The sequence below is a fragment of the Cyprinodon tularosa genome, unplaced genomic scaffold (assembly GCF_016077235.1).
Source record: "Cyprinodon tularosa strain WSP-4 unplaced genomic scaffold, ASM1607723v1 ctg539, whole genome shotgun sequence".
In the NCBI taxonomy this organism is placed as follows: domain Eukaryota; kingdom Metazoa; phylum Chordata; class Actinopteri; order Cyprinodontiformes; family Cyprinodontidae; genus Cyprinodon; species Cyprinodon tularosa.
In genome coordinates this window covers 1,575,470-1,598,811 of record NW_024039273.1, presented here as the reverse complement: position 1 = coordinate 1,598,811, position 23,342 = coordinate 1,575,470, and the positions used below count along the sequence as shown (strand labels likewise).

The window sequence follows — 23,342 nt, the reverse complement described above, 5'->3', positions numbered from 1 at the left end:
ACCTTTATTCCACTCTGGATTCTTGTGAGTGTAGTCTTTGTTCACTTCACAATAAAAAATAAATAAATAAACAGTTTTAAAAACTTCTGTATTCATTCTTTTCCTGCTTTGTGTGTCAACGTTCACGGTTGCTAAGCAACAGAGCATACGGCGGTAAAACCCGCCAAAGGGTAGACCCGGTCGAATTCACAGCCTAAACTCTTCCGGTCTCCTTATTTTCAAGGACTTCGAAGGATCCAGTCTAGGTAGACCGCGTCCTTGGAGGACCCGTCCTAGGTTTTCGAACAGAGCCTAGGTAGACCGCGTCCTTGGAGGACACGTCCTAGGTTTTCGAACAGAGCCTAGGTAGACCGCGTCCTTGGAGGACACGTCCTAGGTTTTCGAACAGAGCCTAGGTAGACCGCGTCCTTGGAGGACACGTCCTAGGTTTTCGAACAGAGCCTAGGTAGACCGCGTCCTTGGAGGACACGTCCTAGGTTTTCGAACAGAGCCTAGGTAGACCGCGTCCTTGGAGGACACGTCCTAGGTTTTCGAACAGAGCCTGTTTCTCAGCTGGTCTGGGAGAACCTTGGGGTTCCCCTGGAGGAGCTGGCGCAAGTGGCTGGGGAGAGAGACGTCTGGGCCTCCCTACTGAAGCGGTTACCCCGCGACCCGACCCCGGATAAGCGGAAGATGAGGGATGAATTCTGAATATGACCAGACTTTTCCTTTAAGTACAGTTCCATAACATGAGAGCATTTACATTTCAGCAGTTTATGTAATTAGCTAATAATTTTTTTTTTATAGGGAAGAAAAAAAAGGATGATCTTATTTTTTACATGTTTTTTTTTTTTTATCTTAGGGGTTAAAATCCTCTTTATTAACCTGCTGAAATTAAACACATATCTGCAGAGCAGCTGATGCTGTGAAGGAGCACTGAAGCAGAAAAAGGCCTAATTAAAGTAACAGCAGCAACTGAGCTGATATGAGACTGAAGCCCTGCTGTAGTGACTGGTTCTGGCTGAGATGATGACTCGGCTGCTATCTGGACCGGTCTCTGCATCGAACCGCCCGTGATCTCCAGATGAACCCGTCCTGTGACCCGGGCGTTAGAGGAAGGCCGACGTCCTGCTCACCTGAACAGGCCGATTAACAGCACAGCTGATGAAGGGAAACAGCAAAGAACACACCTTGTTCATAAGTCAGTGCAGCCGATGCTCAATCTGTCATCTCTGGTTTTCATGCTGGGACACATACCAACGGCATGAGGCAGGACATACCTGACATCAACAAGGCTTCAAAACCAAAACAAGCCACAGAAATTCGAAACATACGAATGATGAGGACCTGATTTCAAAAACTGAACCAGGAATCCTTCACATTTTCCACATGGAAAGTTGATTTTTATTAAAGCTGAGAACAAATTAAATCTCCTGTAAATGTCCTCCATGGGGAATGGTGAAGGCGCTTCCTTCCTGACATCAGGAAGGAAAACCGGGTTTCTATTCACTATCAAAATCTGACAATAAAATCCATAAATGGAAAAAAAAATAATTTTGTAAAGTTTTTCCCCGCCAAAAATTAGATTTAAAAGCATTTTAATGCATCCTGTGGATCAAGAACTGCATGTTCTTATTGGTGAACCAGATGAAGATGACAGGAAGTGGAAGATGAACAAACGTATTCAGGTGGGATTTCTAAACCATTTCTGCTCAATAGGAACAAATTAGAGGAGTTTGTTGCTGGTTGGACTCCTACCAGCCAGGAACAGCTGGGGGTGGGGGGTGTTGACTTAAATATGAATAAATGTTCTTCAGAGAAGAAGCTCCGTCATGCAGCTGAGCTCAGCCTTACAACTCCAGTCGGCCACTCCTACTGGTGTAGACGTTGGCATGGTAACCACAAATAGTTTGGTTTTCGGAACCATCTAGATATATAAAGCTATTGTTTTCTACCTGTAAAACTAATTTTATTCTATAGAAGTGTAGTTGTTGCTTTATTATTTAAAACTAATTATTTAGCTTCGATCATTAAAGAGCGGGGCATATTTAAGACAGAAAAGCTGCAGCCTACAGGATGTTTTAAGTGTTTTTATTTAAAACAGTAAAAACTGGACAGGAATGAAGAGAAATGGACGACATACACGGTATGTTAAAAAGCTGGGCTCCTCAGAGCCGAGGCGTTCATGTTGGCTGAGCAATCAGCAGGTTGTCTCTCACTGGCGACATGGGCTTTGGTTTCTTAGAGGAGCTCATCTTCACAGGTTCCCTGAAAACAAAAACACTGATGAGATCTGGATGTTCTGAGGAAACGGCTCCGACAGACACTCTACTTCTTTAATGACAGAGGAAATGCCAACCTGTTGCTTAGATTACAGCGAGGAGTAAAACAGAAACGCTTTGCAGATCAAAATAGCGGCCCTAAAATAAACATGAACCACTTCCTGTGACGGTAGAAAGCATCAGGCCACAGCGGCTCCTCTGAGCGACAAATATGGAGTCAGAAAGCAGTCAAAATGTTTGTTAAGTTCTAAACCTTGATATTTAATATGAAGTTTTTACCTCATAATGTGAAACACTAAAAAAACCATACATAAAAATAAAAAATTGAATCCAAATTCAGTTTAATATTTTAATAACATTTTTCCTTTTAAATTTCTTTTTAGAAAGTGACTGACAGCATGCAGCAGCGCTGGAGACTTAGACAACTTCTATTGTCGCTTTGTAAACATATAGTGTCTACAAAATGACATTTTGTTTGTGATCAAATGTCCCTTTTCATGTTGCATTCATGGACTGTGGAGCTACAACTACTTGCTCAAGAAGTTGGAGTTCCCACAGTCCATGAATGCAACATGGGACCAGACATCTCTCCAGCACTGCTGCAAGCTTTCAATCATGTTTCCCCGCCCACTCCCGTCAGATTGGAGTCAAAATCTGAATGTGAAAAAAACTCATTTGAAAGTGTAAAAATAATCCTGAGAAGAAAAAAAATCAAAAAGGAATAAAAAAAAAAAAAAAAAAGAAACTTAAAGGGATTTGAAGTGTAATAAAAATACCAGACTGAATTGGGTTTTTTCATGCTGAGGGGAAGAATTTAGAATTCACTTTTTTAGTTTTTTATATTATACAGTAAAAATTTGACATTCAATATCAACTTATATTTTTTCTGTTTCAACTAACATTTCTAAGTTTATAAACATTTGGACCCTTTTCAGAGTCCATACACAAACCACGGAGTTGAAGGAAAATGTTCACTAATATTAAATAAGATCTAACATCATCATCAGGACTTTCTTACTTCTTAAAGCTGAAGTTCTTCCAGAGGCTGCTAATGGTGGCCTGGACTCCAGGGTTGTTCTCGTTGTTGCTGGAGGAGCTTTTCTTCTTCCTCAGACCGCTGGCTCTGGCTGGGCCCAACATCGGCGAACCTGCCGCCTGGTTCCGAACGCTGGATTTCAGCCTCGACAGTCCAGAAACCTGGAGACAACAGGAAGCAGCTGCAGGAGGTCCGAACGTTGAAGACAGAAGTCCATCAGAGAGTACAGTAGGAGGAGGACAGAACCAGAGCTGCTGAAAACAAGCAGTCAGGAGAAGCTGGACAGCGTCAGCAAGGGATGATTTCAATCTATGGCTGCCTGTCAGTGGCCTCATTAGCGCCTTTATTAGCCACACCTTAAGGCCAACCATTAGCACTACCTCCGTCATGCTAGCCCATGTTATGCTAGCCCTTGTTTCACCAACCCACGTTATGCTAGCCCTTGTTTCACCAACCCACATTATGCTAGCCCACGTTATATTAGCCCACGTTTCACCAACCCACATTATGCTAGCCCACGTTATATTAGCCCACGTTTCACCAACCCACATTATGCTAGCCCACGTTATATTAGCCCACGTTTCACCAACGCACGTTTTGCCACCTCATGTTTCACCAACGCACGTTTTGCCACCTCATGTTTCACCAACCCACGTTATGCCACCCCATGTTTCACCAACCCACGTTATGCTAGCCCATGTTATATTAGCCCACGTTTAACCAACCCACGTTATACTAGCCCATGTTATATTAGCCCACGTTTCACCAACCCACATTATGCTAGCCCACGTTATATTAGCCCACGTTTCACCAGCCCATGTTTCACCAACGCACGTTTTGCCACCTCATGTTTCACCAACGCACGTTTTGCCACCTCATGTTTCACCAACGCACGTTTTGCCACCTCATGTTTCACCAACCCACGTTATGCCACCCCATGTTTCACCAACCCACGTTATGCTAGCCCACCTTATATTAGCCCACGTTATATTAGCCCACGTTTCACCAGCCCATGTTTCACCAACGCACGTTTTGCCACCTCATGTTTCACCAACCCACGTTATGCCACCCCATGTTTCACCAACCCACATTATGCTAGCCCACGTTATATTAGCCCACGTTTCACCAGCCCATGTTTCACCAACGCACGTTTTGCCAGCTCATGTTTCACCAACCCACGTTATGCCACCCCATGTTTCACCAACCCACATTATGCTAGCCCACGTTATATTAGCCCACGTTTCACCAGCCCATGTTTCACCAACGCACGTTTTGCCAGCTCATGTTTCACCAACCCACGTTATGCCACCCCATGTTTCACCAACCCACGTTATGCTAGCCCATGTTATATTAGCCCACGTTTCACCAACCCACATTATGCTAGCCCATGTTATATTAGCCCATGTTTCACCAACCCACATTATGCTAGCCCACGTTTCACAAGCCTATGCTTTGCTAGCCTGCGTTTTGTTAGCCAACAGAACCATGAACGGCATCAGAACCTTGCTGACTGATTCATCGCCAATATCCATAAATCAGTTTCTGTCTCTGAAAAGGAATTTCTGGATTCTTAAAGAAGGATTGATAGAAATACTCTTTTTCTGAAAATTAAGGAAAGGAATAACGTCTAGGAATCGGGTTAAGAAGGAATAAACCAACAGTGATCACAGCTCAGACTTTCCGCCATGTTCTCCAGCTGTGAAAGGGAGCCAATGGAGCATCTGGAAAACCCACCTTGGAGCCCAGCAGGGCTGGTTTCCCAGTGGCCTCAGTCACAGGAGCAGGACTCCCTGGTTCTGAACTGGTCTCCTGGCAAAGAACAGAAAAATAACCATAAGAACCTAAAGCAGAGGATTTAAACTGGTCCAAACTCCATTAAGATTCTGCTGCTGTTTTAGGAAGCCCCTAGGAAATGACTGACAGGAAGGGATGAAGAACGACAGCAATGAGGATGATGATGGCAGGGGATCGTCCAGAACGACCCATATGGCTCACATGGTCCGCTGGATGGTGGATGCACGCTGAGGAAGCTAACTAGCAACGTGCTAACAGCACTGAGAACTGAACCATTTTAGAGGATAGGAGGAAACGTATGGAGCGCTGTTTATCTAATATTCAATTGGATAAACACATTTCCACAGGAAATAAACAGAAAAAATATAAATTAAAATAAATTTTGGCTAATTTTTCCATTCTTTGTTTTTTTTTTATTAACTTCCATAAATTTTTTTTCCTAGTTTTATTTAGTATACATTTATTTTGGCAGAAACTGGGCTCCATACAAAAAGCCAAACCTTTTAAATTCTCTAAAGCATGACTCAGCGAATTTCATCCTCTCTAATCTGAGGGATTATATCTACAGGTTCCCTCAGAGCATAGAAGCCGTTTGGCGCTCCAATTCTAAAACAGCTGGTTTGGACCCCACCTCCTCCACCGCCTCCACCGCCACCCAGCAGCAGCTCTGAACCACAGAGGTGTGACTTACAGGGGAGAAGCTGCAGGGGAGGACCTCGTCTCTCTGGCTCTGGGAGAAGTAAGCGCTGTCCTGGGAGGGAGGAGAGTCTGGGGGGTTGTCCTTGTTCTCTGATTTCATTTCTGAGGGGGCGGAGCCTCCAGAAGGTGACCGAGCCTTCTGAAGACTGGAGGAGACGTCTCTCTGATACTCAAAGCGCTGCAAGGCTGCTAGGCCTGAGGGAGACTGTGCTGCTCTGCAGCGATGGGAGCCGCCTGACCACTGGAACAGCTTCAGGCCCCGACCAGCTGGAGCAGGGGACACAGGAGGGCTGGGGCCAGGGGACACAGGAGGGCCAGGGGCCGCTGCAGGGGGGCTGTCAGGACCATCGCTACCCCCAACAGAAGATCCCTCCACCGTGGGCTCCAAAGGTTCAGCAGAAGGCCTCTCAGCGCTTCCTGGACTCCAGCTGCTGAAGAATCTGGAAGGAAGAAGAAGAACAGTAGAGCTGAGGCCTAAGAGGCGTCCCTAGACACAAACACACAACATGCGATAGCAGCTGCAGTCCGAGGCAGGAAGGAGAGAGAGGCTCATTGGTGGGAAACAGACCAATCAGGAGAAAGAGCTTCTCCACCTCATCGATCTGCTGCTGTCGTCCTCTCCTCATTACTGCTCCCAGTTGGTCCCCAGAAAACAGGTTACAGGATTCCAGTTCCTGAGGGCCGCTAATGTAACTTTTAGATCTGCCTTTGGTTCAACACACCTTAATGAAGTAAATTGATGATTTAGAGGACTCTGGAGGAACTGACTGTGTCCTGAGGAGCGAACTCAGCCATTTGATTCAGGTGTGTTCGACCAAGGATGGATCTAAAAAGTTGCAGGAACTGGAATCGCCCACCACATCTATAAAACCTCTAGGATCATCTCCATCTGCTTCTTTCCTGCACAGGATGAAGGTGCAGCAGTGGTTCAATCGTTAACCTCCATATAACGAGCTACAGCTGCGACTCTGCTCTAGATTTATAGAGATAGATGCTAGAGCGGGAAAGATGCAGACTTCCAGCACAGTCAAACCAGCTGGAGAAAGGATGGTTCCTCTGAGTTTCCCACAGTGGCAGTGGGTGAAATGTCTCCTCCACTGTAGCACAGGCCGAGGGAGAGCTCTTCACTTTTCTCTACTTGGCTGGTTTGAAGGATGAGAAGCTTGATTCAACAACAGGTTTATGGGCTGGAATCAAAGATCACAACCAATTAAGTTCACAGCAGTGGTCACAGCACACCTGGCGCCCGTCTAAGAACCGAATATAGCCGAACTGATTGGACCGAATCTGACTGAATAGAACCAGGCCGAATAGAACAGACTCGAACCGAATAGACCTGGACCACATTGACCTGGACCAAATAGAATTCGACAAAATAGAACTGAATAAAAGAAAACAGGAAAAAACCCAAACCAAATACAAGAGAACAGAATAGAACCGAACTGAATAGAATAGAACAGAATAAAACATAACCTAATAGAATGGAAACCAATAGACTAGAGTAGAAGATCTGGGACCGGCCCCCACAGAGGGTCCCACCCTCCTGGATGGAGTCTCCTCCATGGGTCCCTGAGCTGCTGATTTGTTTGGAATCAAACAGCCATTCTAGAAACTCTACAGCTAGGCTTGTCTGTTTCACAGCCTAAAGCTGTCAGTTTATTGGAGCATCTAGAATCTGTCAGGAAGGCTGACACCGATCTGATGCTGCAGCTGCTGTTTCTCTGTGAACCAATCTGGAAGCAGCTGCTAGTTTAGGCTCCTTAAACTGAAGAGACTTTTCTAAAGAAAACTAAACCGCTAGATCAAGAACCAATCAGAGGCTGTGGTTTGCTGATGACATCACCTGCTGTGGGTGGGCTGGCTGCCGCTCTCCTCCTCCTCCTCCTCGTTTCTCCTCTGCAGCAGCGTTGCGGAGGCAAAGCAGTTACGGAGCCGAGGCTGGCTGCTGCTGACCGTCGGCCTGCCGGCTTCTGGCTTGGTTCGTTTGGACCCTGAGGGGGAGTACTGCTGCAGCACCTCCTGGTCCGAGAGACAGGACTCTGGAAGACAGAAAAGACCTCTAATAAAAAAAAAAACTTTCTTATCTAAATGTTTATTTGGTTTAAATGTTTTATTACTTTAATATTCTGGAGTCAAATAAAAATGTCTGAGTTCTTCTTCCAGCTCACCTTCTCTCCTCCTCTTCATCAGCTGCTCTCTGTGCTGAAACCTTCGGTGATCCCCACCAGCGGCTCTCTGCTGCTCCCTGGTGGAGGGCGCTCCGTCTGCAGCAGCTGCTCTGAAGTTCCTGCTCCAGATGCTGGTTCCTGCTGGAGCCTTGGAGCTGCTGGACTGGAGAGACATTTCCAAACATGAGGGACTTGATGCCATCGCTTCTGATATCCATTCTGACCTTCATCAACAAGAGAAAGGATACCTGGGGGCGGGGCTTGTCTGGACTAAAGTCATCTATCCTCTCCATAGTGTTGATGTCCAGGTTTCCCAGCGCCAGATCCAAGCCTTTGTCTTCTCCTACATTTCTGAACACAACGTCACTAAGGGGGAAATCTCACTGATACTAAAAAGCCATGAGGTGAAAGAGAGCATCAGAGACAGAGGATACGTTCCGGCGTAGCTGAGGGAGGCTGGGTCCACGTGCTCTGGGTACGGATTCAGAGGGACCACCTTCCTCCTGACAGGATCAAACACCAGCTGGTACAGGAAAGTGTTATTGGCTCGGATGAAGCCCTCAATGTACTGATCCGGAACCACCAGGTTCATCTTCAGGTACTGACCCATCTTCCTGATAACCTGGTGGGAGGAGGAGGAGGTTCAAACATGTGGTCGTCTCCACCAATAAACAGACCAGAGCAAACAGAACAGAGCATTTGAAGGGAACTCATGGTCTAGTTCTGCCCCCTAGGGGAGGGATGTAGCACCAACATTTTAATACTTTCACCTTCCTGTTTTATTTATCTATCATACAGCTTTTATTTTTTTTTAAATTCGAAACTATTATTTACACTAAAAGCAGAATGGTCTGAGTTGGACATTTTCCTTCAGTAGTTTTTTATGACCCTGATAATGTTTGATCATGTAGGCAAACAGAAGGTCTGTCACAGGTCAGTCAGAGCGCTGCGGCATTAAAAGAAAAGGCCGCTCATATTCCAGATTCAAACTTCTTAAATTACTTTAAATATGAAATTATTACATCCTGTTCAATACATGATACATTTTTAAATTCAGAGTAATTTTCCTTTAAATGTTCTTTACTGGAGGCATCCATTTTGTCAAAGAACACTACTGCCACCTACTGGTTTATGACGTCACTGTGCGGTATCGGCTGTTGATCAAGTCCCAGTGCTGTATCTGGTGTTTGTCACAACGCGCTATTATCCAAGTCATCTTGAAAACATTCTTCTTCCAAATGTTGGCTACATATTACGGGTTTTTTCTCTGGCCAGAAGTTCGATGGTAAATCCTCCCTCTTCAAGTTGACGATCCAACGACCAACCCGTCCGTGGAGGATCAGGAATCAGAAAGATGAAATAACTTTTTTTTTCTCTTTTACTCGATGTATTCCAACATCCAGCTGCCATGCACGTGGGCATTGTCAGTTTCACTATAGCTCTGGTGAATTTCAATGGTGAAATCCTCTGGAAATCTTCAATAATTGTTGTTGATTGCAGATGTGTCTAGTAGTTCCCATTGATTTAGCTTGTGAAGCGGGGAGAATGGCGCTAGGCTTACCGCACCCTGACGTCACTGCTGGAAGATGGCAGGAGGGAGGGGTTACTATATTTGGGCAAAAATGGCCGCTCCCTAATTCCATGTAAAAAAAAAAAAAGTAAAACTCTGCATGTCAAATAAAAGTGGGAAAAATAAACAATGGTCACAATTTCAAATGAAAAATGGTATAAAATCTGCTAATTGTCTCAGACTTCTACAAATTCGCTAAAATGGAGGGAATTCAACCGGAAATTTTCATTCAATTCTTTATCACGCCATCTATTAAAAGTTAACTACTGTCCACCCAGTAAATGTGTTGGAGGCAATGTGGCGCTGCTGACGCCAACCATGCACATGTTTTCTGGAACTGCATTGAGATCAAACCTTTCTGGTCTTCTATCCCCCTTCCTCTGTGCAAAGAACTGTTGTATTCTGTTCCATTTACTTTTACCACAATGTATCTGGGCCTTATGTCTAATGTGAAAAAAGATGATCAGCATTTGGTTAAGATATGACTGTCAGCAGAGGGAGGAAAGCCATAACAAGAAGATGGCTCAGACGTGAGCCATCCAACCATACTCAGTGGAGGGACATTATGGAGGAAATATTCACTATGGAAAGAATGACTTTCATTTTAAGACTGAAAAAAGCTAAATTCAAAGAAAAATGGGAAAAATGGATAACATAAATTAGCCTCGGAAACTGACTGACTTGTATCACGTCAACCGGTTGCTGTCTTTGGTTCGACTGTTCATTTTGTTTTGGTTTAGTACCTTGCTGATGCTCAGAGGGCTGACATCAGTTCATTGATTCTTTTATTGTCAAAAAAAATAAAGATAAAAGTGGGGGGAAAAAATGGCCGCTCCCAGACTGTGATCACGATAAATATTATTGTTTTTATTGATTAAGGCCAAATTCATTAAATTACCACTAACGTATTAGTTTTAGGTATAAATAATGATCCATTGATTATTCCCTGCTGACCGTTTTTTTTCCTTTAAAGGAGGAAGTCTGAATACTTTAGTCTTCCTAACAATAAAATGGCTCAGAGGGAATAGAGGCAATTAAAATGAATGTTAGCATTAGCATTAGTGGACCTGGCTACCAGCTGGCTGACAATACGGAAAAAAAGCAGATGAGCGTGAGGGCGCCACTTATAGGCCAGGAGGAGTTAAACTCATCATCGCCATTTCTCCTGATGTCTGCAGAGCAGCTTAGAACAAACCAATAAATATACATCATGTTAGGGATGTCGCAGTAAAAGTATTTCATTTCCGATACAATAACGACCTGTTGCCATATTAGCATGTATCATACTAGCTTTTATTCATTATTTAACAGAGCTACAGGTAGAAAAGGCTCCATCAACTAAAGTCGGGCATACACTGTACCTTTTTTTTTATTATTGCACGCAGCTACAGCTCCAACTGTACGATGAAACCTCAGGCTTTAAAAGTTCACAGCTCACAATGTTTGTTCACTCTGATGCGATCTACCTGCTCACACTGTACGTCTAAAAACCATGACTGTCGCAGCTCTGCAGTGAGATGGCGCTACTCGGACTCATCTATCTGGAAGCCAAACCAGTACAAGAGGAATATGAAGCTCATTAGTAGGGGTGTGGGAAATAATCGTTTTGGCGATATATCGTGATATTCGCCTGCCCAATATAATATCAATCTTTCACTTCTTAGTATTGATTTTCAAAAAAAAAAAAAATGGTTTCATAAAACATTGATGGGAAAATGGGCTACCTCTGCACCACCACTCTGGCAGAAAGCGCTGTGGAGCCCTTTAACTGTGCGTGCAGCACCAAATCTGTATTTGAGGCAGTCACAGTGGAAGAAAACCCCAAACAACATGGATAATAATACCTAATCAATATTTTCTGATGAAAATATACAGCACTTGCTGTTTAATCTCATCATTTGATTTTGATAGCTGGGGAAAATATGGCAATATATAGTGATACTGCAATATCGTGATAATATCGTATCGTGACCCAAGTATCGCGACATGTATCGAATCGCAACAGTCATGCCAATACTCACCTCTACTCACTAGAGTGAAACGCGCTGCCTTGGAAATTTGTGCAATTTTGTGCTGAAAGCCCTAAAAAGAAAAGGTGACGACGTATTTGGACAAAGACATGGCTGAGCAAACGTAGCTACTACGGTATGTCAATTTGACAGAAAGAACTCCATTTCACTCGCACCCTTTCAAACATGTTTGATTTTCTCCCGACCTTAAGATTCCTGATGGGGAGATGGTGGTGAGAAGCTGATCGCCCCTCGTTACCCCCTGTACACTACAAGATGCACCAATCAGGCTGAAAGTCGGCCTGATCGAAAAATTCTCGCACGACTGGAGAATCGGCCCGAAAAAGGGCAAAGAATCATACAGTGTATGCCTGGCTTAAGAACAATCTGACCCAAGTAAAATTAACCCAGGAGTTACAGAACCAGCAGCAGTAAGTTCCTATCAGCATGAAAATATCAGGCTAGGCTCCAAAACAGCTAGGCTTGATAAACGTCCACTGATGTGTTCAGGATCAGAGGGTTTTTGGAGAAATGGCGGTGACTGTGAGCTTCAGGGCTGCAGCTCCGTTTTTTAGGACCTGGGAACATCTAGAAACCAGATTTTCATCGATAAAATAAACTTATCGAGCCCCCACCTTCAGGATGTCGGGGTCCTTTGCGAGCCGCAGCAGCTTGCAGGCCTTCCCCAGGCCGATGCCGTGCAGGGAGGGGAGATAATCACAGCCAGCCAGGATGCACATGTAGCGGAACTTCTCCTGGGTGAAAACGTCCCCCAGGGAGCGGCAGCGGCCCAGGTTGTTCAGGTCGATCTCCACCCCGTTGCCGTGCTTGTCCATTTTGAGAATCACCTACAAACAGGAAAAGATCAAACATGTTTCCTAGCGACTGATGAGACAAAGGACCAGGAGCACTTCACCTCCTGAAACCACTAGCTTTAGCATTAGCAGGTCCAACCTCTCAGCAGTAACTGCTGCTGGATGTCTGTATTTAGTGCCTCTGGTCTGAAATACATGCCTGGTTGAAACATTTACTCTGCTGGTATAAGTCCAAACTAGAGCAGCGCTGAGCCGTCTGAGGGCCCCTGGAAGATAAGAAGAGCTAATGTTGGGCTAAAAACCCAGAAGGCTGCTCTATGGGCCCTGCTGTCTTTGGGGCTCAAGCAGGGAATCGGCTGTTCTCCAGCACCGCCCCTCACCATGCTCCCTGCTAACTGGTCACTGATCAACCTGAGCAGCTCCTTCGTGGTGGGAGGAACCAAAGCTAGAAGTGGTTCCTAGAATTTCTAAAAGTAGAATGGGAGGCAGATCTTTTAGTTATCAGGCTCCTCTCCTGTGGAACCAACTACCAGTTTTAGTTCGTGATGCAGACACCCTGTCTACTTCTAAGGCTAGGCTTAAAACTTTCCTTTTTGATAAAGCTTATAGTTAGAGTGGCTCAGGTTATCCTGAGCTATCTCTATAATTATGCTGCTATAGGCTTAGACTGCTGGAGGACATAGGGACCCCTATTTATCATTCTATCTCTATTCTCCCACTCTGCAGAATCTATTAGTTTAATCTCTAACGTTCTGCTCTCTCTGCTTTTTCTCATAGTAGCTTCATCTGGTCTGTTCCTGTTTGGCTGTGACTCCATCCTGGAGAGAAATATCAGCTGTGCTGCTGCCATCAATGCCTTTGTTTATAGATGTTGGAGATCGGTCTGTTTTTTCAGTGTAGTCCTGTTTCTCTGACTGTGACTAACTGGATGTGCTCTCTTCATCCTCTGACATGGGAGCTGGCTCAGAGCTCGTCTACGTGTTTCCTGGACGGGGCCGCCTGTGGAGCTGGCTGACAGTTGCCTTTTGTATCTATGCTTCTTTTTCTATGTCTGCTTCTGTCTCCATGAACCCCAGTCGGCCTCAGCAGATGGCCGCTCACACTGAGCCTGGATCTGCTGGAGGTGTGAGGGATTGCCTTTGAGTCATTGAGTCAATGCATTCAACTGGTTTTCCTTAGATAGAAAACTTTTAATCAATCTGAGTGGATAATCTGGTGAACTGGAAAGTGCCTTGAGATGACATGAGTTGTGAATTGGCGCTATAGAAATAAACTGAATTGAATTGACAGTTGGGTGTATTTAGGCCGTCAGCAGTCCTGCTTTTGTTCCACTCACCGTTTTGCAGCCAAATGCCAACAGGTCCGAATCCTCAGTGATGACAGCTTGAGCAAAGCCAGATTTGGTGAGGTAAGCTAGCTGAGCATCAGCTTCATAGGGAGCCACCACACAGTCCACCCCCCTCTGCCTGGCAGCCTGGATGAGGAAAAAACATCACATTAAACCACATCCCTGCAGAGAATAATGGTCCAATGTTTCCAGACTCCAAAAGCAGTAATATCATTCAGACGGATCCTAGATTCCATCTTTACTTCGTTCCATAGATGAACTGAAGAAGCCGTACCTTAATGAGGTTATGAGCCATGGTGGGTGTGATGTTAACGCAGCGTCCGAAGCAGTCTCTGGCCTCGGACAGTTTGCCTTCCCGCAGCAGCTGCCGGCCTTTCTGAAGGTTGGCCTCCCTGCGCCTGAAAGAGACACAAAGAAACCAAAACCTTTATAGTAGAGATGGTTAATGAGGCCTCTTGAAGCCAAACTGTATTAATCCTGCTTTGATACTGTGTCAAAGAATACTGACACCTGCTGGACATTTAAAGACACTACAGGCAGCTTATTAGACAAGACTAAACTGAATTGATTTGATGACCTAGGAAAATTATATCATTGTAGGTTATATTGTATTATTTCATATCTATGTTTAAATTGAAAATATCTTTAATATTTCTATGTGCAGCCAATAAATAACGTAACATTTATCATAATGTGAAAATTTAGGGGAATATGTGAATGAGGATGATTGTGGACTAGGATTTTGAATAATAATTTTAAAACAACAAGTACAGTAAAAACAGTAAATAAACTAAGAGTCAATTTGAAATTAACTTTAATTGAGATAAGTTGAGTGATAACTGAGAGGAAAAGGATGACACAACAAGAAAATTTAAATAAAAACACAACGGCTGAAATATTCCTGTTTCTTTTAGGCTGCTCCAAAATTCTTTATTTTAATCATAAAATGCAAAAGTTGAGAATTTTATTTTAGCCGATGCATCATGTTGACATGTATCGGTCACATGACTTTCTGGAAACGGCACGCGCACCGATAGTGTTTTTCTCTCTGGGCTCCACGCATCGCTGTAGCTGGACTCATCACTAGCATTAAGGCAGCGAAGGATCACGCACGGAGGAGGTCAGCTCCACTGCTGCTGAAGCCACAGCAAAGGGACTGGAAAACTAAATAAAAAGATTTTTCTTATCATTTGTATGCAAAAGTTCAAACAATTGTTTTATTTTACTGCATTTAAATATTGTTTTTCTGATTTGTAGTCAGAAAATTGTAATGAGGGTGGCCAGGCAATAACCAATGTCCACTGAGGGGGGGGCCGAAAGCGGATAGGCGCCAGAACCTCAGGCTCAATCTATGCTGTTCCAACTGGAAAATTAATGAGTGAAACATCCATATTTTCTAAATAAAGACAAACTATACTTTCCAACCAAAAAAACCAAAATAAACTCCTAGAAAAGATGGGAGGCTGTTAGAGAAAGTGGTCTGTTGGATAAACCTGATGAATCATTTTAAAATGTGCTTCCTTCACCTGATAGGAGATCAAAGCATTATTGGGACAGTAAACATTCAGAAAGTTACTGTTTCAGAAAGGTTTTTACATTTTCCTTTAACTACTTGCTATAGTCACCACATTGCAAATAGTGGTTGTGAAAAGAAATAAATTAGTTTTCCCATTTACAAGTCAAATATCATATATAACTTGAAATATTAACTTCCGTAAACTTGTAGTGGCAGATGGTGGATAAAGATGACAACAGTTCCCCAAATGGGTTAACTACAATAAAGAACTTAAGTAAAGACGAATATTTGGCAAAAAAAATAATACTTCACAAGTTCGAAAAAAAGGAAATTAAAAACAATCCACTGGAATTTGTTTGCAAGTTTGAAGATGTTTTGCTTCCCATCCAGGAAGCATTTTCAATTCAAAATGGGGGTTGTTTGGGCGCTTTGTTAGCCTGCGATGCTTCATATCTGTCTATGTCTCTGAAAGAGGGGTCGTTAAAGGGAACCTTTGGCCTGGCTGAATAGGTAGCTATTCTGTTCCCCTGTCACGGGGTGGGGGTTGCAATGATAGAGGGAAGGAATCAACTGTATTGCTTTGTTGTAGGCTTTAAAAAGCTGAAACCTGAGTTCATCCCCTCTGTTTAAGGGGCTTCCTTCACCTCCCTCTCAAATCACCTGTCTTCTTGGTCTAAAATGTGAACATTCTGGTCCTGAAAAGAATGTTGTCTGTCCATAAGGTGTAGCTGGACAGCCTAGTCTTGTCCGGAGGAGGCCACTCTTCTGTCTTGGGTCATGTATCTGTGGTTGTTTGGTTTCTCCAATATAAAGATCAGAGTATTCCTCCGATAGGAAGAATCCCCACAATAAGAGGCACACCAAATAACTCCTACAAAAGTACAGGCTAACAAAAGAAGCGCAATGACCCGCATTCCAAAGAGTGGACCCGTTGGTCTGTTCCAATTCACATGCTTTCTAAACAAAAACAAGGCTTTGTTTCTGTCCACTCTATAAAGCTATTCTAACGGATGGGAAGCGAACCGTCTTCAAACTTGGAAACAAAGTCCAACGGATTGTTTTTCTTTTTTTTTTAGAATGACTACGACATGGATGACAGAGACTCTTTACCAGCATATTCTTTCCCACAGCCTTTGCTAACAAATAGACGCATATATTTAAACATCCATGGCCTCTAAATAAAAGGAATAGTGAATAAAATTATTTCAGGTTTGAGATCTGAGTATATCTTTTCCATTGTCATTACTTACCTACTTTTATCGATAATCATTCTGCATAAAATTGATATTTACAAGCACTAATATCTACAGAAATAAATTATTTAACAAGTTTTTATTAAAATAGTTATTCATGATTTCACTGAAGACTGCTAGATGATTTGATGAGACTCATCATTTTATCTTTACCTCCTAAAACACAAAATCTAGTTCTGAAAAGATTATGAATTCTATATTTATCATCTTTAATGTTAGTATATTGATGTGTATAATTAAACACAAAAAACGTTAATGTTTTGAATATTCTACTTCAGAGTATTTCTGCTACCACCATCTGTGTTAGAGGGAAATAAATGGTAGGGGTGACCAATGGTTGGCTAAAGGCCCTGGCCCCCCATCTAGCTCTGCGCCTGGGTGGGTAACTCACTCTCTGCGGGTCTTTTCCACTTCCTGTTTAGACGGCAAATTACGGCCATCAAACACCAGAATGGGTTTGACTGAGAAGTTTAACATCATGTCCACAAACTTCATGCAGTACCAGACGTACCTGGAAGGACAAAGATAGAAAAGTGAGGAAGATTTCTTCTCTGTTTTGACATGAAAATGTCGGAGCTCCTTACTGGTCGGTTGGTTCCCCTTTAGCCAGCTTCTCAGCACAGGAAAAGGCTCCTTTATGCAGCCAGCAGTAGGTGTCCACAGCCACAGTCTGCCCTTTATATTTCCTGATGCTCACCGGCTCTGCTGCATCTTTGATGAACTGCAGCAGTCCTGAGATCCCCATGGTCAGATCCAGCAGCCTGGAGAGGAGAGACCAGAAGTCATAGCTTCCTCTCTATTGCCACGATGCAGTCTGCATTTCAGACATAAAAAAAAAAAAAAAAGGTACGGTTTCCCCAGAAACCAGTGGGATTTGAACCCGTAGTGATGGATCCAGCAACAGCGATGCATGGAGCCCATAGAGCTAAACACTGTATCGGTGTGCTTGTCGTTTCAGGAAAGTCATGTGACCGATCCAGGAGTTGTTTCCAACTCACCGAATCACTAAATTGTATTTAAAAACGTATCTGTCAACATGATGCATCTGCTAAAAAGTTTCTCATCTTTTACGGTTTGTCATTAAAATGATGAAGAATTTTGTAGCAGCCTAAAAGGAACAGGAGCGTTTGAGCCGTTCCATTTTTATTTTATTTCCTCATTCTGTTAGTCTTTTCCTCTCAGTTATAACTCAACTTCATCTGAATTAAGGTGAAATTTCAAAATGACTCTTAGTCTATTTAATGTTTTCATTGTAGTTATTGTTTTAAAATCATGTTCTGCTGGAGGTTTCTTCCTGTTCAAAGGGAGTTTTTCCTCTCCACTGTCGCTACAAGCATGCTTAGTGTGAGGGATTGCATTCGAGTCAATGAGTCGATGCAATCAACTGGTTTTCTTTAGATAAAAAACTTTTAATCAATTTGACTGGATGATCTGATGAACTGGAAAGTGGGAATTTGTAATGTGTTTTTAATTGCCTCTATAGAAATAAACGGAATTTATCTGCTCAATGGAACAGTGGGTAGCACTGCTACCTTGCAGCAAGAAGGTTCCGGGTTCCATTCCTGCATGGAGTTAGCATGTTCTCCCTGCGCATGCGTGGGTCCTCTCCGGGTACTCTGGCTTCCTCCCACAGTCCAAAAACATGACTGTTAGGTTAATTAGCTTAGGTGTGAGTGTGTGTGTGAATGGTTGTTTGTCCTGTTAGTCTCTGTGTTGCCCTGCGATGGACTGGCGACCTGTCCAGGGTGTAGCCTGCCTCGTACACAGCTGGAGATAAGTACCAGCACCCCTCGAGACCCCAGCAGGGATAAGCATGATGAGAAATGGATGGATGGATGAATGGAATTTAAAATCCTAGTCCACAAGCTTCCTCATTCACATTTCCCCTAAATTTTCCCGTTATGATAGGTTTAAATTATTTATTGGCTGCATCTAAAATATCAAAGATATTTTCAATTTAATGTTTAATTTAAACATAGATATGAAATAATACAATATAATCTACAATAAGTTAAATCGGAGGTCTTCAACGGGGGGTCCGCAACCCCCTATTGAAGACAGCATGGGGGTTGCAAAGTTTTGACTTTTTTTTTTTTTTTTTTAACATTCCCCCCTGCAATTCTTTTCCACCAAATTAAATGTCTTTAAATTAACACGAATTCAACAGACTGTAGTAAACAGATAAATGGAGGCAGAAGATGTCTTTCAGTCATCAATGCACACATTCAGTGACACACAGGAGCTCTTTCAAGCTGGGCACCGTTTCATTCACAACACCTGTCCGATCAACCAGGAATCAGAATCAGAAATACTTTAATAATCCCAAGGAGAAATTACTTTCATTACATTACTCCATCTGTAATAGAGTGACTATAGGACCAGTTTGATAGAACACAATTTCATACAATGTATATGATTAGGGGGTCCTCACTGCATCTTGCCATCAATTTGGGAATCCTTGGTCTGGAAAACGTTGAAGACCCCTGGTTTAAGGGGTTCCAGGCATGTCCCCCCAGAAGGAGGACAATATAACCCAGAATAACTTAAATTATATCATTATTCTAGGTCATCTAATTAATCCAGTTTAGTCTGTCAATCAGCTGCCTGTCGTGTCTTTAAATGTCCAGCAGGTGTCAGTACTCTGTGAAACGGTATCAATGCAGCATTACTACAGTTTAGCAATGAGTCCAAACGTTTCTAGATGCCTCATGAATCAACAGACACTTCTAACCCGCTACCAGGAGCCACCGACCGTCCCTCAGGATGACGGTTACCTGCTTAGTTACACCAACATGGCGTCTGACCAACATCTAACTTCAGAAACTTTCCCCTCTTCCTCCACGGTAGCGGTTATAGCTGCTGTTTGACCAGCAAAACAAGCTGTAGTATTAAAGTAAAGCCTCTGAGCCTTAAACTCACCTCTCTGCTCCCCATTCAGCAGCTCGAAGCTGGAAGCAGGTTTGCTTTTAGCGCTAAAAGATGGGATCCAGTAAGGGATGCCGCGATTGGCTAAAGGACGAGCTGGGCGTTCCCAGCCGAGAAATCGACCAATAGGTAGGCAACCTGTACCGGAAGTAAAAAAAAAAAAAAATAACCCGCTTGACTATCACGTATGGTCACGTGCTGAGGCATACAATTGGATGACGTATTTTCCTCTTTATTAGAAAAACTGCACCTAAGCTGGCAGATAAAATAGAAAAACTATTAGTTTAACAGTTAAAAAGTTAAGAAAAAGTAAATTGGACGGAAAGAGTATTATTAAAGAAAAACTGATTGAAAAAATGGCGAAAAAGGTGGGATGAAGAAAAAACAGGAAGGTGGTTTTATAAAATTCAGAAGATATTACTTTAGGAAAAAGAACAAATGGAAGATGAAATAGAAAAGAGGGGAGAGTGATAGTATGGTTAAGATTTGGGCATACAGGACTTAATTATACGCTTTTCAAAATTCAAAAGCATACTAGTGGCAATGTGATTACTGTGGAAAATATGAAACAATAGAACTTGTTATCCTGGAACGTCAAATGTGAAAGCAAGAGAAGATATATGAGGAGAGAGTTTGAATGTATTAAAGAAAAAGATTTATTTAGATATTTTCAGGAAAAAGTTGGGGATTAAATATGTAAAAATAGTTATTACCTTTTTAAAGAAAACTAAATGATTTCATAGAAATTTATTATAGATAGAATGAATGTGTTTTTGATATAGACGGGTAGAATACAAAGTTATGTATATATATATATATATATATATATATATATATATATATATATATATATATATATATATATATATATATATATATATATATATACACATACACATACAGTTTGTATTTTTACTCCTTGGAATTTCTTTAAACATTAATTAGTAGATAGTCCATCACGAACCACACTGCTAATGCTGCTAAATGTTTGTTGCCAACCGCCAGTAAATCCAAGAAGACTTTTGACTTTTAACACTTTATTTACACAATTCAAACATATAAACAATTGACGTAAAACAAGTGTCAGTTAAAAATCACTATTAAGGTAAAAAAAAAGTGTCAGTTAAAATCATTAAATTAAGGGAGCTTGTTAAAATGTATTTCTTCATCATCTGACACAGCACATAAAATATTATTAAAACCCCACAGCTGAATAAAATCCTCCATGTTGTGTGTGACTCTGTGGAAGTGAAAATCCAGCCTTATTCTGGCTTTAACCTTTTCCACAGAGACACGGCATTACGGTGAGCTCCCTCCTGCAGTCTGTCTCTATGGGACAATAAACGGCCATCTTTGCTTCACTGATTTAAAAAAAAATTAAAGTCGGGCATTTGGCGTATTTCATCTGTTTTGGCAAACTCCTATAAAAAGAGCTTTTGTAAAAACGGTCCAAAAAAAAGACTAAAACCACTAGGGTTAAAAATTGTCTTTAGTCTTGTGCATTCCATAAAAACGTGGAACACGTTTAAAATGGCAGGTTTAAAATTGTTAAAAATGGCAGGAATAGCGTTGAGTATGAAACCTGGAACTCAACGCTATTTCTGACATTTTTAATTGAAAATGCTTCCTGGATGGGAAGAGAAACGTCTTTAGACTGGGAAACAAAGTCCAGTGGTTTGTTTTTAATTTCCTTTTTTTTTTTAGAACTTATGAAGTATAATTTGTTTGCCAAATATTTGTCTTTACTTAAGTTCTTTATTGTAGTTATTAACCCATTTGGGGAACTGTTGTCATGTTTATCCACCAACTGCCACTACAAGTTTAATATTTCAAGTTACATATGATATTTGACTGGTAAATGTGAAAATTAGATTATTTCTTTTCACTAGCTTTATTTGCAATGTGGTGTCTATGGCAAGTAGTTAAAGGAAAATGTAAAAACCTTTCTGAAACAATAACTTTCTGAATGTTTACTGTCCCAATTATGCTTTGGTCTCCTATCAGGTGAAGGAAGCACATTTTAAAATGATTCATCAGCTTTATCCAACAGACCACTTTCTCTAACAGCCTCCCATCTTTTCTTGGAGTATATTTGTTTTTTGGACTGTCTTGAACTCTTATTTCAGTTATATTGTGGCTCCAATCATTTATCAATGGATTGCTGATAGTCAGAAAAAAGTAAAGCCACTGGCCGCCATATTGGTACTCCCCACTCCCACGGAGATGCGCAATAAAAATGCCTACCTGTGTAGCATTTGATGGCAAAAGCAAGCAGTTCACTGGTTGTGAGAAGTCCATTCACAGGTTTTTTCCCAGTCAGTGGATGAACTAAGAAAATCCACATATATATGCCCATGTATCCTACGGTATAGTATGTAGCCTAACATTAGTCTGGCTATTTCAGACTGACTTAAAGACATTGACTGAGTTAGCCAATCGACATTGTGTCTAATGTTAGTGAGGTTTTCAGAACACAACTGCAGGGGTGAGGAGGCAGAGTTGAGTTCTTGAAGATTTCATTGAATAACTGAGGCAGAAAACCCAAAAACCAAGGTACAAAATACATGAAAACAAAAACCAGACAACCTTATGGGGAAAAACTCACGTAGGGAGTCAGGAAAAGAAGAGGAACCAGCACTGAGGACCTGCACAGGGAGAGTATATATGGGAGACTGAACAAAGACATGACTAATGAGCTGATTGGGAGAAGGTGTGAACAGCGACTTCTAGAAGGGAGCTATGGAAAAGGAGACCAACACAAGAGGGCAAACGAGGGCAACCAAGAAAAACCTCAGAACTCAAATACATCCAGAAAACACAACAAAATAGGAATTACACCAGTAAAACTAGAAAACAAAGAAAAACATGAATCAAAGTGAAACTGAAAAGTCAAAAGAAAACTTAAAAGAACCAAGACCGTGACAGTTAAATAATAGAAAGTAGAGTAAAAAGAAAGTAATTCACTGCTAAATGTCAACATAATAATTATTTAGTGGATCATGCTGTTGTCTTTGTAGTGTTTGTCGTATTTCTCATTTGATAAACTCATGTGCTGAAATATATTGCATGTTGTTCATCCATCCCTCCATTTTTCATCATGCTTATCCCTGCTGGGGTCTCGAGGGGTGCTGGTGCCTATCTCAGCTGTGTACGAGGTGGGGTTCACCCAAGACAGGTCGCCAGTCCATCGCAGGGCAACACAGAGACAAACAGGACAAACAACCATTCACACACACTCACACCTAAGGAGAATTTAAAGAAGCCAATTATCCTAACAGTCTTGTTTGTCTGTTTTTGGACTGCGGGAGGAAGCCGGAGTACCCGGAGAAAACCCACGTATGCTCAGGGAGAACATGCAAACTCCATGCATAAAGACCCCAGGCCGGGAATCGACCCGGAACCTCCTTGCGGCAAGGCAGCAGTGCTACCCACTGCTCCACTGAGTAGCCCTATTGAAGAAAAAAAATAACTCAAACATTTTTAAAGGTTAATGCACAGACACAGCATAAAGTATATGGCATCATGCGTGCACAATTTGCAAATGGGAAAACACTACAGCATTAACAGACGTACATGAAATTCCATCTTAGAGTGAAATCTTGAACTTAAATGTAATATATAATTACCACAATAATGTAATCAATACATGTTTATAACATTTGGCAGTTTTGGCCCATCTTTATTATTATGCTCCATAAACATATTCATTTTATTGTGATGGATTTGTATAATATGTTAAATTACATGATTTATAGACTTAATTGACTTCATAATGACTGCAATGTGATGTGCCTATTTTTTATTATAGGCTAAAGTAATCTACTGATGCTATGAAACAGCCAGTGTGTGTCAAACTGATGAATTTATCTTTATTTTAAAAGTCTTAGGCCCCAATGAAAATGAGAAAATCATCTTTGTTTGATGCTTTGGCTCATATATTAATTACAG

The 23,342-nt window shown here is 42.0% G+C and overlaps 1 protein-coding gene across 1 annotated transcript; it reads right to left on the bottom strand.

Annotated features, from left to right (window-relative positions):
• Positions 1 to 2,052: 2,052 nt before the first annotated feature.
• Positions 2,053 to 19,517, bottom strand: exo1 (exonuclease 1). Its single transcript, XM_038304576.1, has 14 exons — positions 19,389 to 19,517; positions 17,054 to 17,230; positions 16,861 to 16,980; positions 13,975 to 14,098; positions 13,689 to 13,826; positions 12,173 to 12,385; positions 8,393 to 8,580; positions 8,207 to 8,309; positions 7,959 to 8,121; positions 7,634 to 7,829; positions 5,783 to 6,230; positions 5,032 to 5,106; positions 3,280 to 3,458; positions 2,053 to 2,247 (listed from the first exon to the last, which is right to left on the bottom strand). Exons 2-14 carry the CDS (start codon positions 17,212 to 17,214, stop codon positions 2,163 to 2,165), a joined length of 2,193 nt encoding a protein of 730 aa, XP_038160504.1. The 5' UTR covers positions 17,215 to 17,230; positions 19,389 to 19,517; the 3' UTR covers positions 2,053 to 2,162.
• Positions 19,518 to 23,342: the final 3,825 nt, after the last annotated feature.